The sequence below is a fragment of the Mytilus californianus genome, unplaced genomic scaffold, assembly GCF_021869535.1.
Source record: "Mytilus californianus isolate M0D057914Y unplaced genomic scaffold, xbMytCali1.0.p SCAF_13, whole genome shotgun sequence".
Classification (NCBI taxonomy): Eukaryota; Metazoa; Mollusca; class Bivalvia; order Mytilida; family Mytilidae; genus Mytilus; species Mytilus californianus.
In genome coordinates, this window is record NW_026262615.1 from 41864926 (window position 1) to 41890973 (window position 26048).

At 35.0% G+C, this 26048-nt stretch overlaps 2 protein-coding genes across 4 annotated transcripts in view; one reads left to right on the forward strand and one right to left on the reverse strand.

Moving 5' to 3' along the window:
* The window catches only part of LOC127723683 (kelch-like protein 2), a 102193-nt gene extending 85243 nt beyond the window's left edge, over nucleotides 1-16950 (forward strand). The window contains exon 8 of the transcript XR_007992202.1: nucleotides 16777-16950. The gene's annotated coding sequence lies outside the window, so the exon portion shown is untranslated. The remainder of the gene's footprint in view (nucleotides 1-16776) is intronic.
* Nucleotides 1-25469, reverse strand: part of LOC127723686 (perlucin-like protein) — a 74541-nt gene extending 49072 nt beyond the window's left edge. For 2 of the 3 annotated variants that reach the window (XM_052230430.1, XM_052230431.1), the window contains exons 1-3: nucleotides 25218-25469; nucleotides 25008-25090; nucleotides 24079-24160 (exon numbers count right to left, since the gene is read on the reverse strand). In XM_052230430.1, the coding sequence (XP_052086390.1) occupies nucleotides 24079-24160; nucleotides 25008-25090; nucleotides 25218-25401 (349 nt within the window). In that variant the 5' untranslated portion in view covers nucleotides 25402-25469. Of the gene's footprint in view, nucleotides 1-23010; nucleotides 23503-24078; nucleotides 24161-25007; nucleotides 25091-25217 lie in introns of those variants that run through there. The other variant, XM_052230428.1, reaches the window with a different exon arrangement.
* Between the last annotated feature and the right edge of the window lie 579 nt (nucleotides 25470-26048).

Below are 26048 nucleotides of genomic sequence, written 5' to 3' on the forward strand. Positions count from 1 at the left end.
ATGAGTTTTACGATTATTCATGTATGGAAACAACTATTAATACGTAATATTACATGTATTATTAGTTGGATTTTTTTATTATGTATACATGTTATATGGAAAAGGGTATAATATTAAGAAAACCGGCCTTCAAGAAAACCCGCTTCAAAAACAAAGACATCAAACAATTAGTCCCTATTATTGTCATTCTGCATGTCCAACAAACAAACAGAAGATGGTCATGACTCACATGAATATTAAAAACATTGAAATGAATTTTGAAGCCAAAAATTATGAAACAAGAAATATAAAAAAGACATTTGAAACAAGTGTTAGACACCGGGGTTAGACACTTCTGCAGAATAATTAGATACTGATTTGTTAGTGTATTCACTCAAATAATTAGCTTTAATGTTTGCATGTTTGTAATACAAAACTGCTCAAACCTTGTTATTTATTATCCGGATGTCCCCCCCTTTTCCATCTGAAGTATTGAAAAATTTGATACCGTGCAAGTCCCCACCAACCCCCTAATTTCCTCCCACTTCCCTCTAGCTTACACTCGAGAGCTCATAAATGACCAGTCCCTACTATTAGTGTAATAGTCACAGCAGAGACATATGTATATCGAATCACTAAAATTCAAAACTATTTCCTTATAAATAAAAAACAAAAAAGACTTGTTTACTAAAAATCTTATTCAAATCCTTGTAAATGAAGACAAAGTTCTCTGTCAACTGAATTAAATACGGACATGTTTTGCATCCATTCCGATATTGGGATACAGATATCTCCCTTTGTAAACAAACGAAACTTGTGTAAACACGAATTTGATACTTTTAAAAACATGAGATCAAATGTAAGAATATACTTTTGTTAATTTGAAGAAGTTAAAAGACTAAATTCTCCTTTTATTTTAACTCACAACAGTGAGACAAATGTCCTGTATAATCAAAATATCAAATTTAAGTTCTGTTGTGTAATTGCTCTGGTAGTACAAGGGGGTTTCCCCAGCCTGTCCACGAGGTTACTGGTACAGCACCGAGGGGTCCGAAGGGACACATGACACAAGGGTAACAGTTGGGTACTTCCAGCCTCTATTTCGAGTGCATCTCTCTCTGACCGCGGGACGAGCAAGGCAAGGAGCCTGAGATCTAGTACCTGACGAGGTTAGCAGGGACTCACACCTAGTAGGAAGGTAAGGGCACTCTCACACTAAGCATAGCTTGTATTAGCCCCTGGGGTAACCGTAGAGCCCAGCGAGACAGGCCAAATAACACTTTACTGGTAGTTGCGGGTGGTTTAAATTTTGGTCCTGATGGGGTTTGGACGCCATTTTGGCATCACTCCAAAATGGGTGCCTTCGGTCAATCCTGAAATTTGGTATTTTGTCTTAGGGAGACATACCAGGTCCGGTGGTTTACTTTCTGAGTGAAAGTCAGTGGAAATTATACATCGTTTTGAATACTTTTTGGGCTGGAAAGAAACTTTTTGAAAAGTTTGCTATATTCATAGCGAGGTCACGCGAGGTTTTTGCCGCGAGATTTGGACGCCATATTGTGTTTACTAGTTACGGATGTAAACAAACACACGAACGGTTACTTTTATATTGTTCCGTTGTATATTTTATTATTGACTTGACTTTTTATTGAATAAAAAATTATTGTTGATTAGTATATATATATATTGCTTTGTAAATTATATTGAAATAAAGTCAAATAAATTTAATAATTTTGTAAAAAGTACAAAGTCACTATGCAGAGTGATCAGGGGTATATGATCAACATTAACACATGTCCTAAGGTCATACTTACCTGCATACCTGGCATAGGGGATGCCGTAGCAGCAAGGATCATGGATATGAGGGAAAAAGGTATCCACATTGATCGAGATGTTTTGTCCTAAATTCCACACATGAGAGTGACAGAAGGTACCCTAGGCATTATTGATTTTTCACCAAGACCACAGGCTGAGGTCAGTGAAGCCAGCTGTGGTAGGGCAGGATCTGTGAGTATGTCAACTCCAAAGCCTGATCATGTGATTATTGATATGTACCCAGAGGAGTGTCAGGGTACGGATTTGAAGGGTACAAATATTTCATGCATCTCATAGTATGAGGCACCATCTTATCACCCTGTCCCAAGAGATAGACGGACAGAAGATCAGAAACAGATTGTGCTTCTGCAAGATTTAAACTCTAACATAAGACACTGGTTAGAAGAATGTGATCCACAAGATGAGGTAGGATCATCCTGCTCAGAGGAAGGAGCCTGCTCCAGTCTTGAATGGGAGCAACGTCGCTTGGAACAACCACCAAGGCATTCTGAATATTCAGCTATGTTAGAGCAGTCTCTTTGTTAACCACCACAGGAGAGCCTCTCTACAGAGAGTTTAAACTCAGAGCTTGAGAATTTGAGTGTTTGTGAAAACAGTGAGTATCGTACTCCGTCACCAAGGATCAACATGGTTGTTCGCCCTCAACCAGACAGTCAACAGGACCGTGATGTCCAAAAACAACCAAATGACAGAATATTCTCACCGCTTAGCCAGAATTGGCATATTCCGCACCCTGTGGTTGATCAACAGGAGGATTACAACCGTCAACAAAAGGTGCAACAGACTCCACCAAGATATAACAGCCCTGGACCAACTATAGATTATAACCAACAACCACGGTTCTTACATTCACCTACACCTGACCATGTTCACTTTTCACCAAGTGTACAACATGAGCACCACCTTCAACAAGAGGTCAACAGCCCTCTTTACCAGTCATTTAGTGTTGAGGGTCAACCAACAACACGGTCAAATTTTGCACAGCTTCAACAACCAATTTTTCAACACAGTCATCAAGATGTCAACCAATATCAACATGGCTGCAACAGTCCACACCGACTGGAAGTCAACCAGAGTCAACAACCAACCATACAAAGTCAGACTGATGTACATAGTCACCATCAGTTATCCTATCTTCAACAGCATCATAGTTGTCTCACCAACCAACAACAAGGCTTCAACAAGGTTCAACAACCTTTGTTGCCAATGCAACAAAAAGTACAAGGCCTACAACAAAGGCTAGACCAGCTTCAACTAGGGGTCATTACTATGCACAACCTGTGCGACAACAACATCCAGCTGCAGCGCCGGTTTCTTTGCCTCAACAGCAGCTACAACAACAACAACAGGTTAGTGCGGTTGTTCATCAACAACCAAATTATCCAGAACCAAGGTTTCAACCGCCAAGTTCTGTACAAAGGATCCAACAACCTAAGATGATTGGTCACCCAACATCAATGTTCCAGCCTCCTAGAGGTGGACCACCGCAACAGGCATCAACAATTTTAACGCCTTACAACCAACAATACATACCTGGTTTAACGTACCCAAGTTTGGGTCAGCCTAACCTTTCAGGCTATCAGCCACAACCATTACACGTGCCTTATCAACAGTTACCTATACCTGACACACAGCAGCAATCTCCAACATCAGGAGCACCTCAGCCACATTATAACCAACCTTCAGCAAGACCGAAGGAATATAATAGTGATTACTATATGAGACAACGAAGAAGTGATCCTGGACAGAAATATACAGGTGACTCTGACACGTCAGATGTTTCAACATACCGCCAAACCAGAAATAAGCGAAGGTCAGGACCTGAGTACAACAGACCTTGTGAGGATCAACAGCGTGATTTCTCACCTATAAGGAGTGTAAGGAGTTCTCCATTACATCGTACTCGTAATAGTCCTAGAAGGTCTAGAGAGTCTAATGACTCAAAATCAGAATCTGACACAGATGAGCGACTTTCTAAAGGCAGTCGGGGAAGTAGGAAAAGAAAGATAAATTAGAGAAAAGACAATTTCTGTCCTCAATCCCTAAAACACTCTGTTACAGTGGGAAAGGTGAATGGAAGTTTTCTGGTTATGCTAAAATTGCTGAGTGGACAGATGATCAAAAATGGGAACACCTCTGCTGGTGTTTAGATGATGCAGCAAGTGAGTACTACACCTTACTTCTAGAAAATAACAAAACAGCCAGTTTTACCGACATCATATCCAACATGGACAAAAGATTTGGTCATCAAGAACTGCCAGAAACCTCACTAGTTCAGTTCCAGACAAGTGCCCAAGGCGAAAAAGAGACCTTGGGGGAGTGGGCGGAACGAGTGTTGTCTCTTGCCACTAGAGCCTACAGCAGATACAGTGAACAACTGATGACTGAACAGGCAATCATGAGATTTTGCCAGGGTTGCAATGATACCGTTGCTGGAACAGAAGCCTGTATCTCTAAACCTAAGTCTATGGATACAGCCTTGGACATGATAAGATGGTGTCAGCACACTAGAAAGGCAGTCAGTGCCATTCAAAAAACTGGCAAGAAGGCGGAGGAGTCTCTTTCAGAGAAGCCAGCTAACTCACCAGTAGTTCTTGGTGTAGAAGTCCAGCATAGACAACCGTCTCTCAAGGATGGAGAAATATATGGAGAAAATGGTGTCAACAGTAACCAGTTTGGTTCAGGAACAATCAGCCAAACAAGGAACCAGTCCAAGTTCTAGGTCACCTAACCAAGACAACAGGTCTTCAAATTATTCGCCTACACGTAGTTGTGGCCCAAGACGTGGGCGAGGGAATAATTCAGGGGACAGGAGATATACCAGACGTGGTCATTATAATAATGAATGCTTTAATTGTCATAAGCAAGGTCATTATATCAAAGACTGTCCAGACCTATATGTACAAGATACAAGAAGTCGACAGTCAGTACAGAAAGAGCCAATATCTCAACAAGTATCTTTTCATGAGAATAGTAAAAATGATTTTTATGAATCTGAAGGAGTAGTATCAGGAATAAGTACAGTGAGATCACTAGGAGCAGCCAAACTCTTCAGAGTTGAAGTAGATATAGCAGGAAAGAAAGTACTTGCTCTAGTTGACTCTGGTGCTGAAATTACTATTTTAAAGGACACAATTTTTGACACTTTGGAGCCTAATCCCTATGTTATCAGGGAGACCACCATGTATGGTGCTGGTACCAACATGACAATGCCATGCAGGCTTACTAGTCCTATAAAGTTCAAAATTGGAGATATGCAGTTCATTCAACAACTGTATGTAGCTCCAGTTTCATGTGATATGATACTGGGATGTGACTTTATCATACATAACAAAGTTGTCTTAAATATTGGAGAATTAATTTTAACTGTACAAAACAGGAACATGCCATTATTCCTAAGGGATGATAGTACTGTTCATGAACCGATTGTCAACATAGTTCATGGTTCAGATTCATCATCTGATGAGAAACCCAGTACAGAAGGGTCAACACAAAGGTTCACAGCCACACAACTCAGCAGGCAAAGTGCTGATTTTCATTATGAAACAGTCATTCCTCAAGTAGAGTCTAACCTAAGCATGATGGCCTCGACATCTACACAGGAATATGATGGAAGAGGAATACAGGAAGAGCCTGATCAGTGTAGAGACAATAAAGATCAGTGCTGTACTAACAAGGTAGAATCAAGAGAAAACCTCGAGTTTTATACTTGTCCCAAAAGTTGGAAAAGGGAGAGGACATGTGTTCAAAGTCGAACAGACCGTAAATGTCCTGTAAAGAACTGCCCAGTAGTGGTAGATAGAAGAGACGTAAAACGTCATTGTTTTGAAGAACATCTTTTTGAAATCTTTCAGACCTATCATTCCAAAAGACTCCTGAACGACAGGGGATTTCACCAATATAGAGCTTATGTGGTTATGCTCATAGGAAAATGGTTAACCAGGCAGGAAACAGTGACTGCCAAGGATTTGGTGAACTTCCTTAATGAGAAGTCTTTTGTGCCTCGTTCTACACATGTTACAGGGATACAGATGCAAATCCATCGTACAGTGTGTGAATAGATGGGGTGGACCGATTATTTCAGATACAGTTTGAGACCAGTAAATAGCCCTGCTTGTTTACTCAACTGGAGAGTCCTCACTTCAGTTCTTCACTTTTTAACCCCTGAACAACAAGATTTGGTAGCCGAAAGATTTAACTACAATCCTATAAATCCTCCAGAACCTGAGGAACTTGCTCAGATGAATGCCAGTTTCTGGCCAATGTTTGTAAATAAAACTCAAGATGAGTCAGCAATCCTTCAAAAAGAAGGGGAGATGGACAATGTTCAGTCTGAACAAGAAGAACGTACCATAGTAATGGACGAAATAGAAGAAATTCACTATGAATCTAGCAAAAAGAGAAAATTGCAGTTTGGTATTGCAGACAATGACATAGATGCACCATACTCCGGAGAATGAAACCGCAATTCTCCTGGGACACCAAGTTTCACAACTAGCTTAATCCCAGGTAGAGCCTTCATCTTTGGAACTCAAGTCGAGTCAGAGCCCTCAAGTTCCAATACTTGTGGTTATACAGTATGAAGGTTTGCAGTGTATGGCAAGGGTAAGTTCTATGACAGAACTGTACAATGTGGTTACAGAACGTTTCCCTGAAATTGGGAATGTTTCACTGATCTGTGAAGGAACAGTCTTAGATGATAGTGAATGCTTTGACCTGTTAGGTCACCGTCCTCACATTGAGGTGAGGCGCCTTCAGTAGTAAAATTGTCAGAACAGAACAGTTTTCCTAGATTGGGATTTAACGCCTTTGAAATTGTGTTGAGTGTGAATCATAGTTGTATTTTATGTGATTTTTAATATTTTTTTGTTTCACACACTCACATGTAAAGTGTACAAATATGTTCAATAGGTGCAACCGATATTAAGAGCGGTGTCATGATCCTGATATTATGTAAATTGTAGTTATACTAACTATTACAGTAGTAAAATATAGTTAAATAAATCCTTATATAGAGGCACTATATAGGTGGGATTTTTGACAAGAGTCAAATTATTGATGGTCATGTACATCCTTCCCAGTTATGGGATTACAGACATATATTATTTTGTCGGTTGTAAATTATGTATAAGGGAATACATATTAGTTAGTTTCATTTGGAAATTCAGGGCGGTATTAATGAAGTTATCATTTGGACATTGAGATTGTTTTATATTGTACATTTATATTGAGAAGTATCATGTTTCTGTCAGTTCAGGTCTGAACAGTTGATACATGTACATGCATGTGAACATTACACAGAATCAGGGATTTTAGACGTGTTGAGCACGCAGATTATTGTCTTGTAGTGAGACCTGTGTCCAGGACTTCATAAGTTGGAATAGCATATGGCTATGGTCGACGTGGAGCTCGACTGTTATTTGTCCTGGAGAACCTGTTTAGGCTAGCACCCTGTGGCAACTCTGGTGTGTAAATTGTTGGGAGTTTGGATACTCTATAACTAGATAGCTGTTCAGTCCTGAATTTTCAGGGGTAATAATTTTTTTTTCTTAGGGAAAGATTAAGTTTGTTGAATTTTCCCTTTATCCAGGATTTAGGGGGGTGGATATTTTAAGATATCTTGTGTCATGGTTGAGTTAGAAAAAGACGCTGCCAGTCTTCCCCTGGGGAGTTTTTGTGATTATACAGTCGTTTTTTTGTCGGAACTGTAGTTCCTCCTTTTTTAAATGGAGGGGGGTGTTGTGTAATTGCCCTGTAGTACAAGGGGATTTCCCCAGCCTGTCACGAGGGTACTGGTACAGCACCGAGGGATCCAAAGGAACACATGACACAAGGGTAACATTTGGGTACTTCCAGCCTCTATTTCGAGTGCATCTCTCTCTGACCGCGGGACGAGCAAGGCAAGGAGCCTGGGATCTAGGACCTGACGAGGTTAGCAGGGACTGACACCTAGTAGGAATGTAAGGGCACTCTCACACTAAGCATAGCTTGTATTAGCCCCTGGGGTAACCGTAGAGCCCAGCGAGACAGGCCAAATAACACTTTAGTTCTTCTGCTACAGCTACGGACTCGTGTGGTTCTTTGCCTGATCAAGTGTTTCAACCTTATTGTATAAAGCGAATGCCGATGATGTCATTGTTATATAGCAGTAGCAATGTGTTAATTCAGCTGTGGACACGGCAATAATTATATAGTTTTAGAGACCCTAGACCTCAGGAAGAAGAAATATGTGGTTGCACCTTTTTACCACAGTTTGACCTAAAAACCCTTATTATATACCAGTATTGGATTTGTTCACCCTAGTATAATTACATGTTCACCCTGTGGCTGTTTGCCCTGGATTAGCCCATAGAGTCTGTTTGCCGTATTTTTTCAAGGTATCAAGATCATACAATGTACCTATGCATGCAGATATTTATTTGGTTGATATTAAAGAAAATACATATAATTATCTTAAAATTCATGAAAAATCAAGGATATAATTTAAAATTAATTGGGTGTTTTCCAGCAATGATTGGCTTCATTGTTACATTCATTTGAAAATTATCATTAATAACTGTTGTGTTGATTGTAATTTAGAATGTTGATTAGATATAATTATGAGGTCTTTGATCTCTCTGATTGTTGTACTTATATTTCCTGGTGGTTTAATAATGGAAATAGCAATTTTTTTTTTTGGTAAACTAGTCCGCTTGGAATGAGTAAAAACAATGCATGTATGAATTGTAAGACAGTAAAGGGTGTAACTTAAATAAGTTATTAGAGAAAAATAACATGCATGTGTTATTTCAGACACTTTCCTGAGTTGGTTACTCTTTGTATCTAAAATTCACTTAATCTGCAGTAACATGTTTGTTATTTGTTAAATAAATCATAAATATTTTTATTTTTAGTGGGCATTTGGGAATTCTTGAAACTTTAGGCAGTAACTTAATGCATAGCCTTGATAACTATCTTTCCAATTAAATTAATACATTTTTGATTACCATGTTAAATCAATGATACAAGGCTTTTAAGTGATAAACTTAGCTGTAATAACAAGGCTTAGTTATTGGCATATAACTTATTATATGAGACACTTGGGAATTACTTGGAAGCTTGTGCAGAACCTCATTACATGCTCTGATCATTATTTCTTAAATTAAATCAAAATACATTTTGATTAAGCATGATATATGTCTGAGCAAAGGCTTTGAAGTGATTTAGAGAAGCTGTAATAACACCCTTTTAATATTTATTACAGACATATTTTTTCTGTAATAACATAGGTGTACTATGCATGATTGGCAAACTATGAACTGTCATATCTTTCTAAAGATTAGTATACATAACAGAATTTGAAATTAGCAGGGGCCCACTCGCCCATGGCCCTTAAAATTTGGTGTGGGCTACTTAAATTTCTGCTTTTCTTTGTTTAGGACTATATATGTGGGCTACAAAATTTAAGCTGTGGGCTACCTTTGCCAAAGTCTTAAGTTCAATCCCTGCATAAAGACAATAAAAATATCAATAGAACTTGTATACAATTTAACAAAACAAAGGATGTATATTGGCCCTTTGAAACATGTAACATACATATGTTATCACAGTTTTTTGTTTTTTAGTCCACAATAATAAATGTATGTTATTTTTCTCTAATAACTTATTTAAGTTATACTTTTGACTGTAAGACATAAACAGTGATGAAAGGGAATATATTTTCTCAGCTTTGCTTCTCAATTGTGTTTTGACAAATTTGTTATACATGCAAATTGATTATTGAATCACTTCATTAATCCATAAACTAGTCTATGGTTTATATAATATAATAAATTTCCACCATCATTACAAGCATATAATTATTAAAGCAAGAACTATAAATTGTATATATGGAAGTTTTTAACGACCTTGACTGGCTATACAGCCCTTGCACGGTCGGTAATAAAAATTGTATACCAGTAAGGATAAAAACATGCATATAACTTTGTCTTGAGCGAGTTGTATTATATTAAATACTTTGTATTCCTCTTTACTTCAGTTTAAATCAAAGTCAAAGAAAAATAATTACCTGGCAAAACAATATAAATATATAAATTTTTCAACACACTATAACATACTCTGTCATGTCTATTAATAATTTAAATCATACAATAAGGATTAGGGCGAAAAGGTACCAGGGCAAACGGACCCCGGATTCTAATATACCACAGAACATCTAAAATAATTTCCATTTTGCCTTTAATTATATTATATAAAAAACAATACAAATACTAATTATGATATTACTTTTACAATCCATGGTTTTAAAGACATGACAGAATATTCATTTGCTCAGAACCCTTGCGGTAAAATTGTTTGCCATTGCGTAAAACAACACAAGTTCCTGCAAAATATTGCATCACAATTTAAAACATTTGAAGTCATAATTAAAAAAGCGATTGTAATGATTGTTGCATGATGTCAGAAGCTATGTTAATTTTAAGACAGATCTATGGACATTCTTAGACAATTCAGCTAAATACATGGAAGGTGAAACAAGACTATAATAGTACCACATAACCGAAGATTTACAACAAAACACACTTATTTTGTCTTTTATCTAATAAAAAAACAGAAGTTTTGAATTAAAAATATCAGATATATACACAGAAAATATTGGATCATCAAATTATTTGTACACTTATGAAATGTCTTTGACACATTTGAAATTGTATTAACATAACTGAATGAAAAACTGCATTAAAATTTATTATGTCGCCTAAACTGCTTAGTGATAGTAACAATGAGTAAATTTAGAATTTACAGATGAAATAATGATTGCATCAAAGGCATAAACCTTCCAACTTAAAAGAAGCAAAAGGTCAAAAAGAAGAGCTTAAAACAAGAAAACATGTGAAATAAAAATTAACAAACACTTTGCACAAATATTACCCTTTACTACCCTTTAAAGATGAGATCAAAAGTTGTCATAAATTGCTCTTCAAAGCATGCTTCCTGTTATAAATGGCTCTTCAAGGCATGCTTTCTGTCATAAATGGCTCTTCAAAGCTTGCTTCCCAAATGAACCAAAATTCTACATTTTGGTGGAAAGTTCATGTGGTTTTTGGTGGAGAAGTGTCTCATTGACAATTATGTTTATATATTCAAGCAAACTTTGTGTAACAGCCAATCACTTTACCCATTCCATTGATCATAATAATATTAACGTAAAGTTTGTTGATAATAATACATTTTTTTTTCAGGGGTGGTAATCCATATTTAGGATAAACCATATGGATACCTGCAACCCTTTTAAACTTTACTTAAAAGATTTCCAAAATGGAATGCAACATCTCCGAGAAGATAATTTGTTCCAAGATGTTGTCCTTAATGTACAAGATCAAACCTTTCCTTGTCACAGAGTTATCCTGAGTGCGTTTTCCAACTACTTCCGTGGAATGTTTGTATCTGGAATGGTCGAAAGCAATAAAAACGTTATTGAGTTGAAGGGTTTGGAGGCTAAATGTATATCAAAGGTATTAGACTATCTATACGGTAACATTACCATAGATCCGATAGCAGCAGATGACATTTTAGCAATAGCCGTATATCTGCAAATCGACTGTTTAAGAGAAACGTGCGAGTTGACTTTAGGAAGTAACCTAGATAATTCCAATGTTATACGACTATGGAACATGTCATCGAAAGAATACCCAGAATGCACAATTCTTAGAAATGTTTGTGAAGTATATATGCTTTCAAACTTTACAGAATTTTCAAACTCAGCTGAAGCATTGCATTTAGACTCAAATGAGGTCATATTTCTGTTACAACATGAAGAATTGTGTGCTCCAACTGAGGATGTGGTTTGTGATTTTTTAATGCATTGGTTTCAACATGATTTGGAGAACAGAAAATGTTATTTGGAAGATTTATTCAAATGCAGTCACTTTCCTCTTCTTTCTGGTGACTGCTTAACGAGATTCATAGAACATTTCCCGTTGATGCGAGAGGACTGTTTACAGCCCTTTGTGCAGGATGCTATTGTTTATCAAAGCAATCCAGCCGTTCAGCTGGATAATTTAACTACCTCCATGGATTTCCGTTTAAGATCCAGTAGAGAAACATCTATAGTTGTTATAAGCTTTGCGCAGAATGTTAGTGATGCTGGATTGCACATCGAAATGTGGCGTTATGAATTGCATGAAAAACAATGGGAGAAAATGACTTCCCTTCCATCTTACCCTGGGATAGGTTTTTCTACTTGTACTTATGGTTAATCAACTATCTTTAAATTTGATGGCTTAGAAAATCGGTGGGAACAAATGGAAAATTTACCCGAAACCCGATGTAGACATTGCATGATAGGACTGGATGACTATATATATCTTAGGTGGGACTACAAGTAGGAGAACAAATGCTATCGAAAGATTCTGTTTAGATTTGAACACTTGGGAAAGATGCGGTGAACTCCAAATGGCTGTTGATGACTCATCCGTCGCTACAGCTTATGACAAAATCTGCGCTTAATCAATTTATATCTTTATTTATGTTTACCTCACTTATATGGTCATCGGATGACTTTGGAGGTCAACTCGATAGTTAATTAGATGGCGTCTAGACTAAAATATACACGAAAGGAAGCTACGTGTTATCATGCCCATGTCCTGTTAACTTTTTATTTTAGACTTTTAATAGTTTGGATAAATGTTTTACATTGTTATAAATCAAATATGGGAATTTGAGTCAAATCGGTGAACATGAATTTGACAGCTAGTGCCCTTTTAAAATATGAAGAGAAGGGTTATGTTGCACAATTTATGTAAAGCCATCAAAACCAAGCTGAAATATTACCTCAATTAATGAATCATATGGTGCCAAATTTGCAACCAAAAAAATAATACTTGTGGTCACTAATGCCATCGTAAGACATAAGAAAACTTTGGTGAATCTTAGGAGACTTCAGTTTCAGGTACTGTGGATTCATCTATCTTCAGAGGTACAAATTTTTGTGGAACAATAGCATTTTCATGGATACTAGATTTTGTGGAGTTACCAAAATCTGTATACTTGTAATGCATTGGAACATATAAATTTGAGGTTCACATGTACCTACAAAATCCACAAAAATTGGTATCCCACGAAAAATAATGAATCCACAGTATTATTTGATATTTGATTTATTATATGGGGATATACAGACATAAGGTTATATGATTGATTGTTGTTGCTTTATGTTGTTGGAGATAAAACAAGACCAAGAAATGATCACAAAAATTATCAATCTGCTGTGGGGTTCAAAATATTGATTACTGTAAATTCAGAAAATTGATGCGTTGTTTTTGTTATTGCTAATAAAGTGACTTGGTGAGGATAGCAATAATGAGCAATCACATTCTGATATCTGATACCTATATCTATATGCAGATTTTCATGAAATCTCAATAATTAATCTCACAATTTTGTCCATTCTTCAATTGCAGATTTGTGATATCATAAAAACTTTGACATGATGATATCAAATTTAACCCATAGTAAATAACAATGTCTTTATGCATTGACCCGATGATGACTCACAGACTTTTTACAAAACTTTCCAAATCAAGATATGACTTAACTTCTTGCATGGCATTTTTTGGGATTTGACCAGGCAGTACACATCATACTTCACTTTTTTTGGAAATTTAATCTGACCATTACACATGATACTTGATTTTGTAGGATTTGATAGAGCATTACACATGATACTTGATTTTGTAGGATTTGACAGAGCATTACACATGATACTTGATTTTGTAGGATTTGACAGAGCATTACACATGCTACTTGATTTTGTATGATTTGACAGAGCATTACACATGATACTTGATTTTGTAGGATTTGATAGAGCATTACACATGATACTTAATTTTGTAGGAGGATTTGACAGAGCATTACACATGATACTTGATTTTGTATGATTTGACAGAGCATTACACATGATACTTGATTTTGTAGGAGGATTTGATAGAGCATTACACATGATACTTGATTTTGTAGGAGGATTTGACAGAACATTACACATAATACTTGTTTTTGTAGGAGGATTTGACAGAGCATTACACATGGATCGTCCTAGTGTTGAATGCTATGATTCTTTATCAGAGGAATGGACATTTGTTTCTGAGATGGAGAAAGCCAGATCTGGACTAGCTTTAGTGGCCATAGAACATTTTATTTATGCATTTGGTGGACGATACAAGGATAGGGATCAGTACTTTGACCTGTCAGAAAGGTAAAGGATTCAGTTGGGAAATGGAGACAAATTTTGATATTTCAGACTTGGCAAATATGGAATATAAACTGCTATTATTATAAAATAAGGGGATGTCTGTAACGTAAAGTTTATTTACATTATGCAGTCATTGCCATTTAGGTCAACACTTGTTTTTATAACCTATTGTAAGTAATTGACTGAGAAGACAGTCCAAAAGTCAATATTATTTCATCAATCTCTGCAAATTGTCTATAGGGGTCCATAGATGACCTAATGCAAGGAAAAATGTGTGCAGCTATCCAACATATGTCATACCATTTCTGAACACAGAATATAGATTCGGACTATTAAGTGCAAATTAAACTTGATATCATTGACAGTATATAGAGAATATTATATAGATATAAGAAGATGTGGTATAAGTGCCAATGAGACAACTTCATCGGTGGTGGTATCCATATCAGTCACAATTGCAAAGGCTTTTGACACACCATTAATCTGTATGACGTTACGTCATCGACATCAGTCACCGTTGCAAAGGCTTTATCAAACCCCTGATCTGTATGACGTCACGTCACAGGAAAAAAACATCTTCTTGAGATATATGATAAAGTGTATATGATATGGCTTTTTCAATATCACATCCATATCAACCAGAGACAGAGCTCTTGGGATTATATTGGTGTCTCTGGTTGATACGGTGTATGATATTGAAAAAGCCATATCATATACACTTTATCATATATCTCAAGAAGAAGTGTTTTTTTCCTGTGACTTGACGTCATACAGATCAGGGGTTTGATAAAGCCTTTGTAACGGTGACTGATATTGATATCATCACGGATCGCTAATACAGCACGATTGTCATAGATCCTATTACACAAACAATTTGCATGTATTTACTACTAAGTATATAATAATAAGATATATCTATACTGCTGAACTAAACAGGGTATCTTTTACAAAACTGATTTGGAAATTTCGAACTTTATTCATCTACCTTTGATTTCATGCCAAGATAATAGAGCTCTTAGATGAAAGCCTCAGCTCTTTCCAAATTGAAGACTTTTCACATTTCTCTCAGTATAGTGTTTCTCCCAATATCAAAGGTTGATCATTTAGTATGAACTGTCTGGCAATTTCTGCTAAAAAAAACTTGAAGTTTGTTAAACATACATTCTTGAAAGCAATATCAAAACATGCATTTACTATTCCCAATGCTAATTTGAAACATTGAATACCTCATCTTATGCAACAGAGCTGGGTTTTTTTTAACATAATTGGGAATCTTAGGAATAAATTTCTTGTCTAAAGTCATGAAAAATTCAGTTTTTGAAGAATCACACTGAAAACTTGAAGATCACACAACAGTGTAAATAAAGAGACAATTCTATAAAAACAAATATATTTTCTTCCAGGTTTTGATGTCATTGTCTTATTCTTATTAATGAACTTATAGTTGCTAACATCTACATCATTTGGTCTCTGGTGGATAGTTGTCTCATTGGCAATCAAAACACATCTTCTTATCTTAAATTATTTGTTTTACAGGTTCAATACACTGACCAATCAGTGGACAACTATAAAATCTCTAAATACACCTAGAGCTTGGCCAGGTGCAGCTGTTTTTGATGGACGTATTTATATCCTGGGTGGATTTGATGGAACTAATCGACTCCGCAGTGCTGAAGTCTATGACACTGAAGTAGATAGATGGGTGTTCTTAAGTAATATGATTGTGAGTCGAGCTGGCTGTGGTGCAGCAGTTGTATGACCTTGACCCTGACCTTGAACTGTGAAAAGGTCGTAGATCAATGATTTAATGCTGTGAATGATTGTCAAAACATTTGCAATTTTGTCTTTCATATTTTATTGGATTTGTGTATGATAGTTTTTGTTTTGTCTTTGTTTTAAGTTTACTTGGCCTAATGGCCAATTAGAGCTATTACCGTCACTTAGCGTCTGTCATTACCCATTATCTTTCAACACAAATGTTTTCTTATACAATTGTGCCATTTGAAACCAACCTGGACTACATTCATTTTCAATGCATGAATATGTATATGTTTGAAAATTAGGTCTTGTACATGTACTGTGGATTCGTTTATTTTATTGGGTACCAATTTTCATGGATTGAGGAGAAACTGGATTTTTGTGGATATTTGATTTCGTGGTTTTGCCAAAGTCTGCATACAAGCCTCTAGAAAAAAATTTGTATTTCGTTGAATATTTTAATTTGTGGTTCACTTTTACCAACTAAATACACAAAAATTTGTATCCCACATATAATAATGAATCCACAGTATTTGTGCTGAGCTTCCAGTACATAAATACTACTTTTTAAAACAAAACATTGGGTAAAAACTCTAAGATTAATGATTTTCTTTAAAATTGTGTAGTTAATACATGAATGAAATATAAAATTAAGAAGATGTGGTATAATTGCTAGTGAAATAACTATCCATATGATGTGGATGTTTCTATTGCTGTCAAGTTTTAAAATTGAGCAATACAGACTTTTTGGAGACTGGTTTTTAGGGCATTTAAGCAGCCCTAACAAGGGTATTGTGTGTACATAATATACACTGTGTTTAAAAATACCATTGAATGTTCATTATCTGAATAAAGAAGAATTAAAGTACAAAGTTTCCCATAAGGTGGATACTGGTAGTATTTTACAAGTTCTCAATTTCAGATTTTCAAAACTTTCCATCTATTTATAGGTATAGGGATAGGGTTTCTCTAAGGTGAATACTGATAAATCATTTGTTAAAAAACATTAATGATAAACATTTTACCCTGTTTGTTGCTAACCATGATAACAGTAGCCGAAAAATATGTGATGATGATAAATAAAAAATTGTAGGCTATGACGCAAACTAGTCAAAAAGGGGGCATTTAATTTTTTTCCCTACCCTACTACAGGGTAAATCATTAATTCTATTCTGTAAAGAGACAAAGAACTTTCAGTGGTATTTCTGAACACAATGTAATATATTAAACCAGATGTGCTAGTCTTTGTAAGATTATTTAGATCTGATAAAGGAAACAGACATCATATAGAAAGTATTATAAATGTATTCTGTGTAACAATTCTCCTATGGAGATTTTGTTATATGTTAGAAAGTATAACAGGAGTAGTATGCAATCACTTTTTTGTCTTTTTCTTCTTGTTGCTTTACTGTCAGAGCAAGCAATGTAGGAAATCAATGAACATTTAATATTTGTTGAATTACTTGGAAACTTGATCTGTTGGTTGATTGATTGTTTGTGTTTAACACCATTATCAGTACTATTGGCTAGATCGTGGCAGTCAGATTTTATTGGTGGAGGAAGGCGGAGTGCCAAGAGGGAACCACTTATCTGAAAAAGTAAAATCCTAGTCAATTAAGATATGAGTTAGATGCACCTGCCATATAACGGGTAAGAACTTACAATCTCAGTGTTGACAGGCTATAGTGATACAGTAAATGAAGTACTTCGACCTCTCGGCCCCACGAAACTTGAAAAAGTTACCTTCCATATGTGCCATTGTTTTGTTCCTATCCTATCATCGGAGTGTTTTGATTCTTGATTTTGTTTATTCTATTTGGCCTGTTTTGTTCCCTGTTTTACGGTAAGTGTGAAAAGACCTTGACAAATTTTCTTTAAAAATGCTTACAAATAGTTGGTTTTTCCATTTTGCTTTTTAGGAAATTACTATTTCATATTTTTTTTGCAGATAAAAAGCCTGTTTAGAATTTTTATGAGACTGTTACTCCCCCTTCCAAAATATGTTGAGAATGTTTGAGAACTGTTACTGTAGATTCATTCATTTTCATGGATTCAGGAAAACTTGCAGTTTTGTTGGTATTTAATTTTGTGGATTTCCAAATTCAGTATACATCCTAAAATATATATAAAATATGTATATAAAATACTTACTTCATGGAACATTTGAATTCATGGTTGACCCACGATATCTAAGATAATTGGTATACCACACATAATAACAGTCTGTTAATTCCTCTAGTATATTTGTGCATTTGTATCACTGAGATTTAGTTCAAATTTGATTAATGGTTTTAAAATGGTATTTATGTTGAATGAAATGGCAAGAACCAGATCGCCTTTTCAGGATCTAAGCACTCTATGTTATATTTTCCAAAAATGTTGTGATTGGTTAAAAAAAGTCCCAAACAATGGAAATTTAACCTGTCCAATGATGTGATGTTATTTCCATTTTTCCTTCAGATTATGAAAAGGCAAATTGATCTTTAAGAGGATCTGTTTTGCAGCTTTTTATTAATGTCATCGCTATATTCTGTATATCTTGTATTTCAAATTTACATTGAAATACGTTTTTTCAACAAATCAAACACTTCTGAAGGATCTTACAATATTTTTTTTTTTTTCAATTACACACCAGATACTGGGAAGAATTAAATAGAAAAGCTTTGTTATTTATTTATTGTATATCTATGAAAAGTTAAAACTATTTAAAAATAAAATTTGTGTTTACTAATGGCTCAATCAGTACTGTTTCACAAGCATTTACAAGATTTACATGTGCATTAGTTGTATTCTTTGTGAAAAAGTATACCTGGATTTCTAGTGCCAAGACTTGACCTCAGTTTATTTAAATTTGTGCCAGTTAACTAAATGACCTTTGCAAACCAATCATATTTGATCTGTGCAGTCAGCGGTTTTCTGTTATCACACTTTCAAATTACTGGAAGATATTTTATTTCCTTCAATGACAGACAAACACACAGAAATTTTTAATGTGCATTTATTATTGCGAACACAAATGCAAGATTAGTTACTAGTTTTGCAATTTTAGAAGATACTGCATACACATATGAATTGCAAGGTTTTATTTTTGAAAACCCTATCCTGTCATAATTTTTCGCTATAATAAAAACATGTCAAAATTTTCTGAATTTACAGTAACGGCATACAAATCTTATAATTATTTTCCCATTGTACCTCTGACAATTTCTCATCTAAGGCTTTTTAAATTTGCAATTTATGAAATAGTGAAATTGTGTATTGCTTTAAAATGTGTAATATGTTATTGTATTTCATTTTAAACGAAGAAAAATAAATACTACAATGTCTTTATAAAAAGAATTTATTATTGATTATGATTAAATTTTTAAGACAACTGTTGGTTTTAATTTATGAAGTAATAATTTTCTTTACCTATATGATGGAACTATGACAATTCATCCAATTAATTATACGGCAGCCTGAATGAGGTTAGGTTTTTGTGAGTCACATGTACGTTCATCAGTCTGCACACTTTTGGTTGCTGGATGATAATTCAGAGTAAATATAATCTTTTGAAATTTGAATGCAATTTTGTAGTCCATATAATACTGGTCAAATTTTAATATGATGGTTTTGATATTTACCATTCAAGAATAATGCCCCTTAGTTATCTAAAAAATTTGAATTTGTTTGGTTTCTTGATGATTAAAGTACTACTAATGTTCGTTTTGAATTTAAACACAAGGATGTCACAGACAGTAATTTACAGGTCAAACTTGCTTTTGATAGTAAACTTTGACCGTTTCAGAGTTATGTTGCAGGAGGAGATATCTGTGATCACTAGGTTTTTTAATTATATTGTATTAAGCTAAAGAATATATTAGAATAAGAAGATGTAGTATGATTGCCAATGAGAATACTCTCCTCCAGGGACCTACTGACATAGAAGTTAACAGCTATAGGTCACTGTACAGTTCATTAGTATCAAACATCAAATTTATTGACGTTCTCTTTAAATATTAGCTTTGTACTCTGCATAAAAAAATGCCAGGCCTCAGTGGCACAGTGGTCTAATAGTTCCTCTACAGTAATCACTAGCCTGCCAATACTGAGGTTGTAAGTTTGAATCCTTTTTTAAACAGTGCATACATTTGACCCTGATGTCAATTGACTAGGATTGCCAGTTTTCCTGCCGAAGGTCAGTTGTTTTCTCCAGGTACTTTGGCTTTTACTACAAATAAAAACTGACCGCCAGGATATAGTCAAAGAGTGCTGAAAGTGACTTTTAACACCAACGATAAATCAATATAAAAGTGTTGTGGAAAGATTGTTATCTGATTCAGATGATTGTAATGCAAATCTATTGTTCACACAATAATGAAGAAATACATTGACTATCAGATGTTCTTAAAAATAGAATCCAGCTCTGGGTCACCAAACTTGTGTCACCCCATGTGGCTGTTCTAAGCAAGGAGCCGATAGTCAAGCTGTTAGTCCCCCCCTTTTTTAAAGTCTTTTATGGGTTACTATGTGGTATGGTTTCTGCTAATCAATGAAAGCTGAACAATAATCCATAGTTGTTTACATCCTCCTTCTTTGTTCTAGGTTGGAAATTTGTCTCATTGGGAATGATTTATATCACACCATATATATTTCACTCAAAATAAATAGATTTCTTGCTGCATGGAGGCCCATTGGTGACCTTGGGCTGTTAACTGCTCTTTGGTCGGGATGTTGTCTCTTTGACTGATTCCCTGTTTCCATTCTCTATTCTAATAAGTACAAAGCTAGATGTTCTAGATGGTCAGGCCATTTTGAAAAGGGAGAGGGGTCGTTCCAACCCCCGGAACACTATGAAACGTTCACACTATTAAAACTAGAGGCTCTCAAGAGCCTGTGTCGCTCACCTGTATCTACTGTGGTCTTTGGAAATCATGTAAAATAAGGTTAAAATCATAATAAATAGTATTAGATACCCCAATAATGATTGAGGCCAAGTTTGGTTAGATTAAAAGCAGGTCATCCCATTGTCTGAAGACCCCTTATCATTATTTAAATTAATTTTCAAGTTGTGACCATTTGAATTTGTTTTTTTACAATTTTCCCATAGACTTCTATAGTAAACCCCTATGTTCTATTTTTAGCCATGGCAGCCAGGTTGGTTGGATGGCAGGGTCATCGGATACATTTCTAAATCAAGATACCCTATTGAAAATTGTGGCTAAGTTTAAGTCTATTTGGCCCAGTAGATTAAGTAGAGAAATTTTTAGTAAAAGATTACAAAAATATACGAAAAATTGTGAAAAATTGACTTTAAAGGGCAATAACTCCTGAAGGGGTCCATTGACAATTTTGATCATGTTGACTTATTAGTAGAGCTTACTTTGCTGAACATTTTTGCTGTTTACAGTTTATCTCTATCTATTATTATATTCACGATAATAACAAAAAACTGCAAAATTTCCTTAAAATTACCAATTCCAGGGTGGCAACCCAACAACGGGTTGTCTGATGCGTCTGAAAATTTCAGGGCAGATAGATCTTGACCTGATGAACATTTTTACCAGCTGTAAGATTTGCTCTAAATGCTTTAGTTTCAGAGATATAAGCCAAACACTGCATTTTACCCCCATGTTCTATTTTTAGCCATGCCGGCCATCTTGGTTGATGGGCGGGGTCATTGGATACATTTTTAAACTAGATACCCTTAGGATGATTTAGGCCAAGTTTGGTTTAATTTGGCCCAGTAGTTTCAGAGGAGAAGATTTTTGTAAAAGTTAACATACGACGACGAAGGACGACGACGACGACGGACGCCAAGTGATGAGAAAAGCTCACCTGGTCTAAAAGGGCCAGGTGAGCTAAAAATGTATATATATATATTTTTTTTTTAATCGAGAAAAGGGAGGGGGGTTAAAACCCTAGGAACACCTGGAAGTTGAAAGTGAATACAATGCAGAAAAAGTCCGATCAGATAAACTTTTGGGAGGGATTTTCCTTCATTTGTTTTATCCAGTAAGCATCAGGTTATCTGTCTAGTACAACTGCTCAGCAAAGAAATAGTTATAGTATTTCAGCCACCAAAATACTAGACAAACCAGTATCTACACCAACCATTCATTCTTTTAGTCCTAGATACATGAATATCTTTATTGACCTTTAACTAGCTTTCAGTAACTGCGAGTACTCTCAGATTAGTACTTTGTGTCTTTGGTGTTTAGAAACTTTGTTGTTTTTGTGCTTAGTATCGATTTGATGAGTAAACCCTTTTCAACTCATTTTTATAGCTTGTTCTTATGGTGTTCTGTTACAGCAGGGTGGTGGATACACGTGTCGTAATAAAAAAAACACCATGGTCCAGGAGCACTGCAAGATCTTATTACTGGAGCAAGTACTGCTGACATTTCTATTGAAGACATTAATGTACTCCTCAATTGCCATGCTGTCATTGCGAGTAAAAAGCGGTATTGTGTCCAAGTCAATGAAACGGCCATAAAAAATTAAACCAACCGAAACATCAGCACCACTTAGATTAACAATTTGTAATCATAATATATAAATTATTTCGCAACTATAGTTTCAGAAGATTGACAATTAAAATCCCTTCCGGAAGATTGAAAAAACACTCGTGTTTACTGTATAAGCCTATACAGAAAAATGAAAGAAGAGGTTATTGAAGTCTATCCTGAATGAATAAGGTTGGTTTAAACCTTCAACAATGGTCAATTCCTCAACAACAATATATATTCCCTATCTGCAACGTATTTCAAGAAAAAAATATCTTAGCACTAATCTCTGTTCTACAGCATATGATCTATGGGAGTACGGTAACTAATTTGTTTCAGTGTCGTGACTCAGATGTTTTCTCATTTGTTCGATGACTGCATATCTATCTTTCAAACGTATACTGTTCGAAAATTCTTCAACTGCGTTTTACAACTGCAATTTCAATAGAGAAAGTATAGAGGGCGTAGGAAAAATATGATTTTGTCCTCTCCCCCCCCCCCCTCCCCCTTCCTGACCTTTTGGCAAAGAAAAAATAAATATATTATATGAAAAAGAAGATGACACTGACAAACTTAAAGATTATTGTTTTCTTTTGTCTGTCACTTTCAGATTTCGCCCACACACAGACCTGTCAGTCTACTCGTATACGCTTAGTTCAATGATACCGGAGCAGTTTTCAAGAGAACGTTCGATGGTTATCAATAAAACAATCAAATACAAAAAAGTGTTGACTGCAATCATCTTTATTAAGTGAAAAAATAACGTACAAAGAATAATTTAAAATGCAGGAAACACATCAACTAATAAAATATTGATCGATTGATTTATTGACGTTCTTAAGGTCCAGTGACACATATTTCATGCTTATATAGGACGAAGTTAATAACATGGATTTTGAAAATATAATAAATGTTTATTTTAAAATGTTGTCGCAAATAAATTGCTCAGAAAGATAGTTTGACAGTCAATTTAGAATAACAGAGATGCTCATCTTTTCTTTTCACAGACATATCCAGTTGTTAGGTACGTACAAGGTCTGTCATTCCAAACAAAACTACTCATTCCACAGATAGCTTTACAGTAGCATAAACAGTTTTCACCCCTTCCACCATTTGGTTCTCCGTATCTCCAATTGTTATACGATACAAAAGAATTGTCAGACCAACGCCAATGTCCTTCATTCTGAATGTCATTCATCCCAAACCATACTTCGTCTGGAGATCACAAGGGAAATAATTTTAACTAAGCAAATATGACAGTAGATGTTTTACGAAGACAAAAATAAAGCTTCGTTGTTCTTCATTGTTCTTACAGGTTGGTTAGGACTATTACGGTAGTTCGAGGGTATGAACAAATAGTTACAGAATTATTTCAAAGTTTGCGAAAAAATTTCATAATAGTATTAATCCCGCCACTTTCTGTATGTGACTGTCTCAAATCAGTAGCCTGCAACTCAGTGAGTGTCGTTGTAGCTGTCTATCATATTTTTTTTCGTTTATTGTTTTGTACACAAGTTAATGAATGGTTTTCTCGGCTGAAGTGTTTTATATTTTGTCATGTCGGTTCCTTTTAATTCTTACTTGATTGTATACTACGTCAATTAGACTCTGGTGAATAGTTGTTGCATTGGCAGTCATACCGCATATTCTTATTTAGGGTTTACCGAGAGTGGCGATCTCCCAAAACGGGTTGTGTATCTGTTTAATTTTAAATACATTCCATGTAATATATTTTTGTATTTAATGTCGCACAAAGTTTTTAAGCAGGTGATTAATTATTGTAAAAAATACCTTCCAACTGTGACGTCAACCATGTATCCTCTCGTCCATTCTCTATCTTCACAAGATATCCGCCTTTATTTTTACACTCAGTCTAAAAAAAAAATAAAATGCAATTTGAAAACTACGGTATGGTAAGCCATGGTCAAATGTGAAAGAACCAGTAATTTAGTAAACCTTTATAACCAGTCGCTTAACAAATCTTGACACATTGTAAAGACGCCTGACTATATATATTTTTGAGTAAATGTTGACCTCTAGATGTCTTTTACGGATGTCAAGTTGGTTCAATATTCAACATTCAACATTCAATTTTTTTTTGTTTTTTGTGTAGCATTCATTTCAAATATTCAACATTCGAATTCAACATTCAACATTCAAAATTATTTTTTTGTTAAACTTTTTTTTCAATTTTTTTTTTTCAACATTCGTTTTCAACATTCAACATTCGTTTTCAACATTCGATTTTCAACATTCAACATTCATTTTTTGTTATGTTTCTGTAATTGGGATGCTGCTCATTGGCGTATACGCCACATCTCCGTTTATTCATCTGCATTTGAATATAAAGAAAGCATTTGCCTATTCAACCAAACTGATATGCATTACCCTGCCAGTTTAAGAATTTTCTTCGAATATTTGCCGATGGACGTTATACGAATGCAGCTATAATTCAGATAGTTTTTTTTATTCAAACTAACCACGTGCACACACTGCTATCCAAGTTTCAGAGTAAATTTCCAGCAAAACATCATTGAAACAAAAAGCTATGTTCTGGTAATAAGTTATCATTTGTTTTCCATTATTACAGCCCCATATATACAGATACACAGTAATATAAAATACTTTCCGACAATTTTACAGGTTTAATTTTCTGTTTGATACACAAAATTTACAAACCGATCTTAATCTTGAATGAAGAAGTATAATTCACTGCTTACCCTAGCTTCCATCCATGTAATTTTTGTGTAAACGAACAAATAACAGTGGTCTGAGAATAACTTCCAGCCATTAGGGCATTCCCCTGTAATGATGTAAATCAAAGACATAAGACTTTAAAGTTTAAAAGATTTATTAACGTACAGCATACCTTTTTTGAAATACTTTTGAAAATGATTTATGAATGAAAATTTGAATTAAGACATTCTTACTATTGCTCAATCTACATGTATCTAGTTCAGACTGCAATTTTTTCAATCTGTTCATCATCATCTTGCATGTATACGGGTTGATAAACGATTTATCGCACAATTTGCCAAAATATCTTTTTTCTTCGGCTAAAGATGAGGTATAACTTGTAAGCAACACCATAGTGAAAACCATTGTCAAAGCCATTGTGTAAATTATTGAAAACACTCAGTTTTTTTTCCGGGAAGCTTTCTAGCAGGAATTAAGTGTTCAAAAAAAAAGAATTCTAGATCTTACCATGTTTACTGAATAATTACTTGTTTGCGTGACACATGATGTAAGCTGGTATATAGCTTATTTAGTATCAGCATTTTATTTTATTGGCTCAAGATAAATACATGGACGCAGTTTGCAAGACAAGAAATACAGAACTCATCGGTCTTGAAGCCTAGCAAATTTGAAAAGAGTTCAGAATTTACCGTTTTTTTTTCAAACAGTTTTCCAATTGGAAATATGATGCAAACGGAAGTCAAAACATTATAGATTATTTAGTGTCTACATGACATGTACAATTGCTGTAAATTGATAGCATGTTATGATACATAACAGGTCTTACATTGATTTGTCCTTGTCATTTTGATATGTTGATACGCACATTTGAAATATGCAAAGGGGTTTTCTCATTGTTGAAGGCCGTACGGTAGTCCTTAAAAACGCTAACATCCACTTTGACCTTTGGGGATAGTTGTCTCATTGGCAATCATACCATATTTCCTTATTGTTAAAATGAAATATATACCTTAATGACTTAGATTTGGATATATTTTAGTTTGAAAGCGCCATTCATGAAAAAC